General features: G+C 47.8%; 1 protein-coding gene across 2 annotated transcripts; it reads right to left on the bottom strand.

Annotated features, from left to right (window-relative positions):
* Nucleotides 1-3,227: 3,227 nt before the first annotated feature.
* SOCS4 (suppressor of cytokine signaling 4) lies at nt 3,228-11,521 on the bottom strand. Of its 2 annotated transcripts, none has more exons than XM_040067445.1 (2): nt 11,441-11,521; nt 3,228-5,074 (listed from the first exon to the last, which is right to left on the bottom strand). In XM_040067445.1, the coding sequence occupies exon 2, from the start codon at nt 4,971-4,973 to the stop codon at nt 3,663-3,665; it is 1,311 nt and encodes a 436-aa protein (XP_039923379.1). In that variant the 5' UTR covers nt 4,974-5,074; nt 11,441-11,521; the 3' UTR covers nt 3,228-3,662. The 2 variants fall into 2 exon arrangements, with proteins under 2 accessions (XP_039923379.1, XP_039923380.1); XM_040067446.2 differs by lacking the exon at nt 11,441-11,521 and adding an exon at nt 5,301-5,319.
* Nucleotides 11,522-11,559: the final 38 nt, after the last annotated feature.

Raw genomic sequence — 11,559 nt, 5'->3', positions numbered from 1 at the left:
TCTAAACTAATGCAATTAACTGTCCCACAGTCCAAAGGCACTATTTTTATGTGCCACACCTTCTTCCCCCAACTGCTGCATTATATAGGTCTCCTAAATTTGGAGTGCTCAAGATGTTTTTGGGGTAAGCGATGCATCAACTCATGTCAAAACAATGTAGGCTGCATCCAAAATGACACTAAAATGCAGTGTGTTGGGTAAATGATACCCCAAAAAAGGTTCTCTCCTGGCCCTTCATTATGAAGGGACAAAATCTTTGCTGACTTTGTAAATGACAGTGGCCTTCAGTAACTTCTGAAGTACAACTTTTGGTCAAAACCTAATGTTTTTGGTCCTGCCATAAAAAATAATGCTAATCCCTATCTAAAATTATGAGCTTTTTGCCCTAATTAGGAGTTTCTGAAAGAGAATCTTAATCAAGCAGACTGCAAATATCTCTGAGGTCACTCCAGATCTTGAACAAGAAGCTCTTTCTTCATACTGCAGCCACCCAAATCCCAGCCCACCACCCTGCCATGATGGGCACAGTGGACAAGAGCAGAGCAATGATGATCCTTGCATCTGGAAAATGGCAGTGACAGGGGAAAACAGACTAAGCAATATGAAGCTGCCCTTGATAGAATACAGTTTATGCAAAAGGCAATGAATGGAAGCAGTGCAAGAGAAAAGTTACAGAAAAAACCTGGGTCATTTTTCTGACATCAGTCCCACAGTTCCATTTGGACACGGAGGAGGGAGGATCTCAGCTGGGATAAGCCACTATAAGTGTTATCAATAAAGCCATGCTGATTTATAGCAGCTGAGAATTCGTCCCGGAGCGCGTTCATCCATGTGCGATGCCACGGATTGATGTGTTAGCATTTTCTCCCTGGAGACTTTGGTTCCAAACCTATTTAAAACCCAGTGAAAACAAACGGGCTGGTCTCCAGGCAGATGTCCCTGGAAATCTGTTTACATCATCACAGAAGCAGCAGCTCAGTGGAAAGGGGTTTTATCTGCTCAGGTTGGGGGTAAGGGCAGGGTGTCAGGTCCTGATGACAAAGCTCCCTTGGGAACTCCTGAGCTGCCACCTAGCAGGATGGATTTGATGTCCACAAATCTGTAGGATTCTCTGCAAGGTGAAATGAAAAGATTCGAATAGAAGTATTGCTTAGTCTGAGCCTACAATCTTGGAGCCAGACTCTACAGCACCGTGCCCTACTGCTCCTTGCCTGCACACAGATTCCCAGAGGATCAGTGATGGGTCCAGTCTTGTTCAGCTTATTCACCACGCTGGATGAAGGGACAGAGTGTTCCCTCAGCAGGGAACTTGGAGGAGTGGCTGACACACCAACAGGCTGTGCTGACGCTCAGCCAGACCCGGAACAGGCCGGAGAGAAGGGCAGGGAGGAACCTAAGGGAGTTCAAGCAGGATCCCCGTACGCTGGGGAGGAATAACCCCAGGCACCAGTCCAGGCTGGGGGCTGACCTGCTGGAAAGCAGCGCTGTGAAGGATCTGGGCTGAGCCAGCACTGTGTCCTTGTGGCCAAGCAGGCCAATGGTATCCTGGGCTGCGTGAGGGAAAGCGTGGCCAGCAGGTCGAGGGAGGTGATCCTGCCCCTCTCCTCAGCCCTGGTGAGGGCTCAGCTGGCACTGCTGTGTCCAGTTCTGGGCTGCTTACTACGAGAAATACAAGGAATTACTGGAGCGGGCCAGTGGAGGGGCTGTGAGGGTGGAGAGGGAACTGGAGCATCTCTTCTATGAGGAGAGGATGAGGGAGCTGGGCCTCAGCTCTGGAGAAGTGACAGCTGAGAGGGGAACCAGTCAATCCACACAAATACCTTAAGGGCAGGTGTCAGGAGGATGGGAACAGACTCTTTCCAGCAGTGCCCTGAGACAGAACAAGGAGCAGCAGGCACAAACTGAAACGCAGGAAGTTCCATCTGAGTATGAAGAAAAACCTCTTTCCTGTGCTGGTGATGGAGAACAGGCTCTGCAGAGAGGTTGTGGAGCCTCCTACTCTGGAGATATTCAAAACCCACCTGGATGTGACCCTATGCTTGAGCAAGGGGCTTGGATGAGATCCTCTCCAGAGCTCCCTTCCAACCCCAACCGTTCAGTGATAACCTCACCCACAGGTCAGTGCTGACATTTTGATAGGATCCTTCCCATGCATGAAATTAAACACATTCGTAGTTCGGCAGGCTTGGGGCTCAGTTTCAAAAGCATTTTGCGAGGATACAAAGGCTCCCTGTGGTCAGAGGAGGGGAAACAATGTGGTTGTTGGAGTTACAATTACACCATCTGACATTCTTTCGGCAGAGGAGTTCCGGGCCCAGTTTGGGAGAGGAGCTAAAGCACATGCAGGGAACAGAACTGCAGGTCACTGCTGCACCTCCTGGAGCTGCGCCCCGAGGCCAGCCTGGAGCTTCCTGCCTGAGCCCACATCCACCGAGCCTCGTGGGATTCCACCAACAACTCAGCAGCAGATCTGCCTATCCATGTAATGTAAGTAATGCTTTTAGGAGCATTATCCATGCATGGTTTTCCCGTACATGGAATTTGGCAGGAAGCCATTCGACCGAATACTTCACATTGCAAGAAAAATCAGCAGACTTGTTCTCTTTTTTAACTATACTCATTAAAAAAAACCAACCCCCCTACTAACAAAGTAGGAAAGTTATCCACCATCACTTCAGGCTCAACCATGCAGAATCAGATTGTTAAGTATGCAGATTTTTAAGGAAATATCTTCCTTCCCACCCTCCCACCCTGTGCTTTATCATTTAAGCAGTGGCAACTCCTACAGCAAAAACTGGGTATTTCATATAATGCAACAGCAACACAGAAACAGAGTTCCCAAGTCCAAGCCCCATCTATCATCAGTAACTACATGATTATCTCTTCCAGACACTGATCAAATCCCAGTTTATGAGCAGTTTGCTTTTTACTGCTATTACACAAAATGAAAAGCTCTTCCAGAACCCCGCTGCTCTGACGACGATGAGTCTTCCTCCTCTCCAACCAAAATCTTTTCAGGACCAGTTTATACATGTTTGTTCCTGCCCTGAGTGTTGTCCTTAACTTGAATTGTTTTTCCTCTCCCTGGTATTTAGTCCCCTGATATATTTATAGAGAGATCATATCCTCTTTCAAACTTCATTTTGCTTGGAATAGTAATGTTAGAAATAGACTGACGAATTTACTGCAGTGGATAGAGACAGACACACACACACACACACACAGAGGCTAGAGCACTCATTTTAAAAGAAATGCAGAAAATACAGACGAGTCAATCTTTAGAGTTAACAGTGCATTATTTCAATCATGTCAGCAACACGTGTCAACTACAATAGAAAAGACAGATAAAGTTCAAAACTGATTTTCAGGGGGTTTTAGATCTAACGACTATCCATCCATAGAAATACCAGAAAGCCTACCTGGAATTCTATAAAACTCTAGCCTAGGGACCGTACCAAAAGCCCACAATGAATATCATTTCTAAAAAAGAGAGCAGTGAAGACTCAAAAGTACATTTAAACAGAGACTAGTTTGGGTGGTAAATAATACGGAGAAAAAGAAAAAATAATCAAGTCGCTATTTAAAAAAAAAAAACCTAGAAGGAAAAGAGATTGAACATACTATTGTCTGTTCGGAGAAAATTTCTTGCACAAAAATATTTCCTAGCTTTGCTGCTCTGGCACATCAATCCTGAGCACTCTAACTTTTGACTTATAATGATATTCCTTCAGATACAGCTTCACCGAGGGAGGAATGGGAAGTGCATCGATACCATCGTAAGTTGTACAGTTGCAAATGACCGTTCTACATATATGCTGGAGAGAGAAGGGGAAGGTCCTGTTCAGGGGCGTGGATAAAAGTGGTTCAAAGAACATACAGGAACTTGGATCCTTGTAGTGTTCTAGGAGTCCCGTGATGTCGGGAGAGTGGAAGACACAGGGATCATGGGCATCAAAGCTGAAGTTGTGATTCCACTGCTCTATCCGGGCGTGGAGGGAGCGACTGTAGCGCCTGAAGCTCACGGAAAACAAATAGTCCTCCTGGGCAGAGTCTCTCAACAGAAACGTTCCCTCAGGCTTTCCTTCCAGCAGCGCCTCAGCGGCGTATTTATCCATGACTCCCCAGTAGCAGGGGTTGTTATTGATCTGGAGGAGGTCTGGCACTAGGCAGTGGACGTAATCAATCTGGGTGTGGTATTTCGGGGGCGTTTCCATCCGTAGCAGCTCGTCGTCCGTTTCCCACTTGGGCTTGTTTCGTTTTCGAGAGCTTGTGCACAGAGTTACGACTTCGTCGTCGGAGTCCATGTCGCTCTCATCTCTACCGCTCCTCGCCACCTTACCCGTCACCAGCTCGGCCCTCGGGTCGCCCCGCGAGGAACCGCTGTCAGTGAAGTCACAGGACTGGGAGGGAGACTCCATTCCCCCATTGGCGATCTCCTCGTCTCGCAGCTGATCCTCCCTGTCCTCGTGCTGGGATAAATCAGCAATTATCCATTCTTCTGCCTTTGGACTTATAGGGGCCGTGTGCCTTTTGATCAAGTGCCACCGGAAAGCCAGCTCGGAGCGCGGAGGGAAAGGACACTTATCCAGCATCAGCTCACTGATATGGATTTTCCTTTTGGATGGCAGTCCGGAGGCGTGCCGGCTGCTGCAGTTCTTTATGGGAAAGCACTGACCCACAGCATCCTGCAGCTTCTGCTTGAGAGACCGGCCTAAAAACCTGTGGCCGCAGGACCGGTCTAGATCCAGCTCGATGGACGAGCAGCTGTACTTCCTCTCTTGGCTCCTTAAATTAGTCCCCGACCTTCCTGCAGCACTCGCTGCTTCGGCATCAGGACAATGCTCACTTTTCTTGGACCAGGAGAGCTTCTTCCCACTCCAGACATACCCATCCTTCCTGTCTGCGCTCCTGCTCCGGCTGCTCTTGGGCCTCACATCTGCGCTTTTCGCACTGCTGTCCTTGTTTTCTGCCATTGTGACAGCTTTGCTTCACAAGCTGCCAGGAGGCGCACGCTGTGTTTCTGGTGGGGTTTTTCTACATAAGGAAGATTCCTCGAGGCACTTTCTGGAAATATCTAAGGAGAAAGGAAACACAGCTCGGTTAACTGCTATGAACACACACACACAATGCAACAGCAGTGCTGCTGGATACAGGACGACAGAGACAATGAATTGCTGACCACGTAAAAATCACGTGATTGAGGTGAATTCAGTAGCACACCCCACAAATACCAGCCTGAGCCCAGAAAAACTCTCTTAACCCTTCCTTGGGAAAAGAATCCTCCAAGAAAAAAAAACTACCTCAACGTATTTGTTGAGTTTTCATTCTGATTATGCAGCAGAGCAGAACGTTTTAGGTGTTGGCAACCCCATTGTGCCAGGGCCCATTTCAAAAGGGAACCCCTTCCTGGGGCAGGTGATACTGCTTTAGCTGCTTACGGAGCAAATTCTGCACCTCTTCCAAATAACCTTTCAAGAAGGAACAAACCAGAACAGAAACAAGTAGGTCAGAGTACAAAGAGCTACTGTACCTAGATGATATGCCTGTTTGCTACTAATCCACAGGGTGGGATGCCAGAGATCTTTTCCTTAACTGACACTTTTGGGTCACTTTTGGGATGAAAAAAAAACCCCCACAAACAAAAACAACAAAAAAACCCCTCTTAAATTTTATCAGTCACAGATTCTGTCAGTTTCTGAAAGCTGTTTTCCTCTGACTCTTCAAAGGAAGGGAGCTAGGAAATACTGAGGCCCTAAGGGATTGAAATATCTGGGGCTTTACATACTGAAAAGGATTAAAACAATCCAGCCCCTTACTAAAAGCAATTTTAAAAGGCCGTGAAAGATGGAACTGCTTATTACTCATTAGAGAAAGAAGTTTACATTATTAAAATCAGTGTTGCTCTGAGACCTACGGTTGCTGATTTCATTTTCTTTTGTTTCCAAAGGTATACCGAATTCTCAAACAGATAAGAGGTTTCCTTTTGACTGCTGCACTTTGGAAAAAAAAAAAAAAAAAAAGATGAAAAATTCCTCTTTTGATTACTCAGAAAGTGGAGCAGGATTTTTTCAAGATACGTAGATAGCAATATGGTATGGATGCTATACCCCCTGAGGCATGGCAGGATGTAGAAATATTTCCCATCACTTATCATAATCAGGATATTCTATGATTCTGTGATGCTTCTGCACCAAAACCATGCACAGCTCTTCTGTTGCACTGGGTGGGTTTTTTTTTTTTCTTTTCTTTTGGCTGTGGGTTTTTCTGTCATGGTTTTTTTTTGGGTTTTGGATTTTTTTTTTTTTTACAACTAATTGACATGGTAAATACTAAGCAGGAAAAGAAAAGGGCATCCACTTCCTCTCTCCATTCAATCCATTCTCATCATCAGGATTAGGCAGCATGACACAACCTCTCTGCAGTCCCCCGGGGCTGCGCAGGCTGAGTTCGAGCCTCTGCTTTCAGTAAAAGAACAAGACAGCCTTGCCAAAAGGCTCACATGCAATCTGTGGGCCAAATGCATCCCAGATGGAACTTTCACCCAGGAATTTTTCACATTGCATTCCTTATTTAAAACCCACAGACCTGAGAGCTGTGGGGGAAAGGAAGAGGCAGGGGAAGGGAGGAGATGCAGAAATGTAGAGTGAAGGTAAGATAGGTTCAATATTGGAAATACGTTGGGAAGAAAAATGGCATTAGAGCAAGGAAGATGAATAACACCTCACTGGTACCAAGAGGAATCACAGGAAAGGGTCCATATTTCAGCAATTACAAATCAAAGATTAAACTAAAGATTTATTTTTCTTCTCTCAGGGTTTTGCAAATTGCTTTTCAGTGAAAGCATGACAAGAGACAACGAAGACAGGAGAAAGGAAACCTTTGCATATGAGACTCCAAACATCTTTATTTAGACCAGGATTCATTGATTGCTTTTGAAACGTTGATATTTTTCATCCAGAAATACCTAGAGTGGAGCACTGAATTTTCTCCACAATTCAAAAAAAAAAAAAAAAAAGGGGGAAGAAAAAGCAATCTCATTCACCCTGGTGATAATATGAAGTCACTGAAGACAAACACTTTTTAGCTTCATCCTGTAGTAAAATACATTAATTGTCTATATATGGGATTTTTAATTGGGCAGAGAGATATCACTGAGGTTGCAAAGTCAAGTACTTAAAAATTAGGATACGACAGTTTGTAATTGCTTTTGAAACCTTCAATTATCTCATTCAGCTCATCCAGCCCATATAAGGAATAAGACCATGCAGAATATGGGCTTTTAATGAAAAACTGCAAAACATACAAAACCCAGAAGTGCCTGCTATCTCCCAACTGAAAGAAGCTTGGGTTTTATGGAATTTCTGGGCTGCTGTTGTACTGAGCTGTAAAGCCACCTTCTCCTTTGTACCCTTCTCCTGTCGTGAGGCATTACCTGAAGCCTGGAAGAGAAGCTGGGGAAGCAGCACGTGATGGTGCAAAGCCACGCACCATTAGCCAGAGCTGCTTCCCTGGGGTTTGAAGGGCTGCTGGAGCCCAGGCGCCGCTCCTGCCACGTCAGAGCAGGAATTGCTAATCAGACAGAACACTAGAGCCGTGAAAAGAGCAGGGAACAGATGAAGAAAAAAGGGATGTCATGCTGCCAAAGCCAGGTTTGAACCCGTGTGCTGCGGGGAGAGCTGCCTCCCAAATCCCACTGCGAGGCATCCACACCTTCACACCCTTCTGCATCAGCCCCACCAACAAAATGGGGACCAGGAATAATTAAAGTGCCAGCAAGAAAAAGGCAGACAGGGCAGGGAAGGCATTCAGTGCTCTATTACCACTTCGGGCCATCCATCTAAAGCAGCTCTTCCTTTCAGTGAAGGGGAAATGCCACCCACTTCCATTAACGGCTGGAGCGCTGCTGGAAGAGCAGGACAGGAGGGCAAGGATAAAAGAGAGGAACACAGAGTGTACTTTTCCCTAGAGGGGAAGGTTAAATGGAGGAGTCCAGCCCTGTGCAGCTCACACGCATCAGGTCTGAGCTCCTTTTGGGGGAAATAATGAGTGTCCTGCCTGTAAAGCCTCATCCTGCACGGGGACACCTCAGGCATCTCCGGTGATGGCAGATCCGACAAACCCTAATGCTGGAAACCCTTTCCCCGAAGGAAACAGCAAAGAGAAAGACACATGGGGGGATGAGCAGAGTTCACTTCGGGCCACAGGACCCGGCTGGTAGTCCAAGGTTACCCAACACTGTCACAGCTACAGTCCCTGAGGACAGGCAGAGAGCTGGGTAGCTTCTGCTGCTGGTTTTGTGCTGTGCCCAGCTCCCTCCTTCCCAGGTTCCTCTCTCTTCTCTGCAAACAAAGTGCTTTTCTTTCACGAGCTGATGCCTCAACCCTGAGACTTCGAGCCCAGACTAAAGCCAATATCCAGCTGCTGTTTGGAGGGATAACAATATTCCCTCCTAGCCAGGGGCAGGCTGCAACCCACAGCTGTGATAAGACAGCGACAGCCTCGCCATACATCTGATCAATAACACCAACAGGAGAATCAAAACCATAAATGTAGACAGCCTCTTTAAAAAAAAATTATTTATTCAATAAATACTTGAATACTGAACTGCTTTAACCAGATAGTAATGTCCTGAGCTGCTGGATCCTTGCCTCTAGCCCAACAGTCCTGCTTCCCTTTCTGTATGAAGAAGGAGCAGATGGTGGGGGGTCTCCAGGCCGACCTCCCACTTGGAGTGGGATTGCTGCCAGCATGGGCTCAGGGGAGCCACGGCATGGCCTGGCCTTGTCCTGAAAACCTCCCAGGATGAAGGTGCCACCACCTCTCTGGTGCTCCCACGCTGCACAGCCCTCCTAGTGCAGGAATTACTCGGAAAGTTTTCTGTCCAAGCACACGAAGCGTCGCTGTATTGTGCCTCTTATTAAACAACAAAAGAAGGCTCACAAAGAGCAATGAATCAATTTTGGAATCGTTATGGAAGTTGATTTTGTAGAGCTGATAAAATCCTGAGAGAGAAGAGCAAGCTGCAATAAACTGGAGTACTTTTTCTTTCATAACTTACATAGAAGTTATTTTAAAACAAAATCTCGCTGGTCACAAGCTGCTTTCATTAATTTCACCCAACCAGATTTTGACCACAAGACCACATTTTAAAACCTGACCTTCCCAACCTACTAGGGATAACAATAAATCTCAATTCCACCTTCTAAAATTATTTTTCTTCAGTTTTGGCTTTACTTTGATTTATGATACCATCTAAAAATACCTAAGCTTGACTCCAGAGGCCTTCACAGCAAATTAAAGCAATTATTACACATACACACAAAAGAAAAAAGACTTTCTAAAGCTACCGTTGGCAACCTAAATACTTCTTCCTTGGAAATACCGTGTGTTTACCCCCGGAACTGTAGGAGGAGGGTGGCCATGCCCAGCTAACCCCAACACGGGGGATGTTTTATTCGCTCCCAGGAGGTGGAACTGAGCTGGCAGCAGGTGCCAGAGGTGAGAGCTGCTCGTATCTCCTGCCCTAATGAAGCTCTGCTCATGTGTGGCAGGAGAGATGCAGGCAGCGCTCGGCAAAGCGCAGCAGCCTCTCCAGCACTAAATCAGCGAAAGCTTTATGGTCCATGACCAACACTCCGTGCTCCACCCAGAAACCCAGCAGAGCAGCGATTCCCGGCTCCCGCCCCGCTCGCAGCCATTCACACCTATTAATCAAGCCGGCAGCAGCCCGAATTCCCAAGCGGATTTAAAGGATAACTTTGCATCTGGTGCTGTGTCGCTTGGGACGCGGCAAAGCCACGGTGCCTGCAATCCCTTGGACAAGTGACCACGGGATCCTGACACCCCCACCCTTGATAAAACCTCCTCCCGGTTTTCCTGTGCTGTTCGAAGACTTATCCCAGCAGGCAGCACCTCCAGACAAGGAAAATAGTTGCTACATAGAACCGAACGCAAACCGGCTTTTTATACTGCAAAACTCTTTAGGTGCAGTTTCTATCACAGCCTCCGAAAATTAAAGTGATTTAGAAAAATAAACACATTTGACAGGCATTTGTCTCCATCCCAGGCAGCGGCTTGCAGCAGGAATAGCTTGGTCTTCCCACTCATCTGATAAGCAGTTCAGCTCGGAATCATTTCTCTAGAACACATTATCCTCGCCAGAAATCACAGAAATTTACTGAAATATGTAGGATACACCCATGGAAAACATGTCTCTACACAGCTTCCACGAGGTTTAATAATGAAATCCGGCCATATTTCTGTAATTTTTTTTAAAGAAGTGTGCCTGCTTTGTAATCCTGTCACTTATTCATTCATGAAACTACCAGCAATGTGAGTGTTAGAGGGAAACACATTTCCAATACAAGTAAATCACTCTGCTCACCCCAACCACCAATAACCCCGCTGCAGAGCAAAACTGAAGATAAAAGGGCTTTGCCTGGAAGCAATTTTTTCTTAGAAACAGGAATAAACTGGGCCAGATCGTTAAGGCTACATAAAGGGAAGGCAGATAATGCTGTTTTTATCTCTATGTTTCAGGTATGTTCAATTCTAGCATTTTTTTTTTTTTTTTTTTTTTTAATCCCTCAAGAGATCAGCCAGGATGCTTTCTTCCTATTTTTCAATTTAAAAAAAAAAAAAAAAAAAAAAAGCTCAATTATTTTTGCAGTGCAATCACTACCTGCCTGACTACCACTGCTGTCAGCTCCACCTCGCACACGCATCAGGATGGCTGGAATTCCAGAGTAATTCCATAATAACCATCAGGATCCCCAAAGGGGTTTGATCCCGCGGCTGGGCGAGCGCTCTTATGGGGGTGATGCCCGAGTGGGGTGAAGGGCACAGTCCCTCATTTGGGCTTTCCCTGCCGTTCCTGCGCTTCTTGAGGAGCTGCCATTAAATCCATACACAGAAGGATAAGCAGGGAATATGTGTGCCCTGTTTGTGTAAGGATACATACGTCGGGCAGGGGTTTTCCAGAGGAGAAGCGAACGCACCGAAGCCCCCGGCGACAGAGCCAAGACCCCGGACCGAATCTCCCCCCGGTGACCGGAGACCCCGGTCTGAACGTCCTCGGTGACAGCAGACCCTGAGCGCCCCTGGGCAGCGGCTCAGCCCCCGGCCCGAGCCCCGCGGTGACAGCAGACCCCGGACCGAGCCTCCCCCGGTGACGGGGCTCAGCCTCCGGGTCGAGTTACCCCGGTGAGAGCAGACCCCGGACCGAGTCCCCCCGGGGCACAGAGCGCTGACCGCGCTCCGAGCACCGCGGGGACTGACAGAGGGCGGACCCCAGGCCAACTCCCCCGGTGACAGAGACCTCGCTCCGAGCCCGCCGGCGACCGTCAGGGGCGCAGACCCCGAGCCCCGCCGGTGACGGGAGACGCCGATTTCCCCGGGCTCACCCCCGCCTGCCGCCCCTCGGCCCCCGGCCCCGACTCACGATGGTGCGGCGGGCGCTGCCCGCGGGGCCGGCGCTCTCCGCCGGCTCTGTCCCCCGCCGGGTGCCGGCGGCTCGGCGGGCTCGGCGCTGGCAGCCGCGGCCCCTCAGCCGGCCGCCGC

Source organism: Hirundo rustica, chromosome 6 (genome assembly GCF_015227805.2).
Source record: "Hirundo rustica isolate bHirRus1 chromosome 6, bHirRus1.pri.v3, whole genome shotgun sequence".
Lineage (NCBI taxonomy): Eukaryota > Metazoa > Chordata > Aves > Passeriformes > Hirundinidae > Hirundo > Hirundo rustica.
The sequence above is the reverse complement of the archived record's forward strand: the minus strand, read 5'-3'. Positions and strand labels throughout refer to the sequence as shown.

Coding starts and splice junctions, on each gene's coding strand:
- SOCS4 (XM_040067445.1), bottom strand. CDS start 4,973: ATGGCAGAAAACAAGGACAGCAGTGCGAAAAGCGCAGATGTGAGGCCC.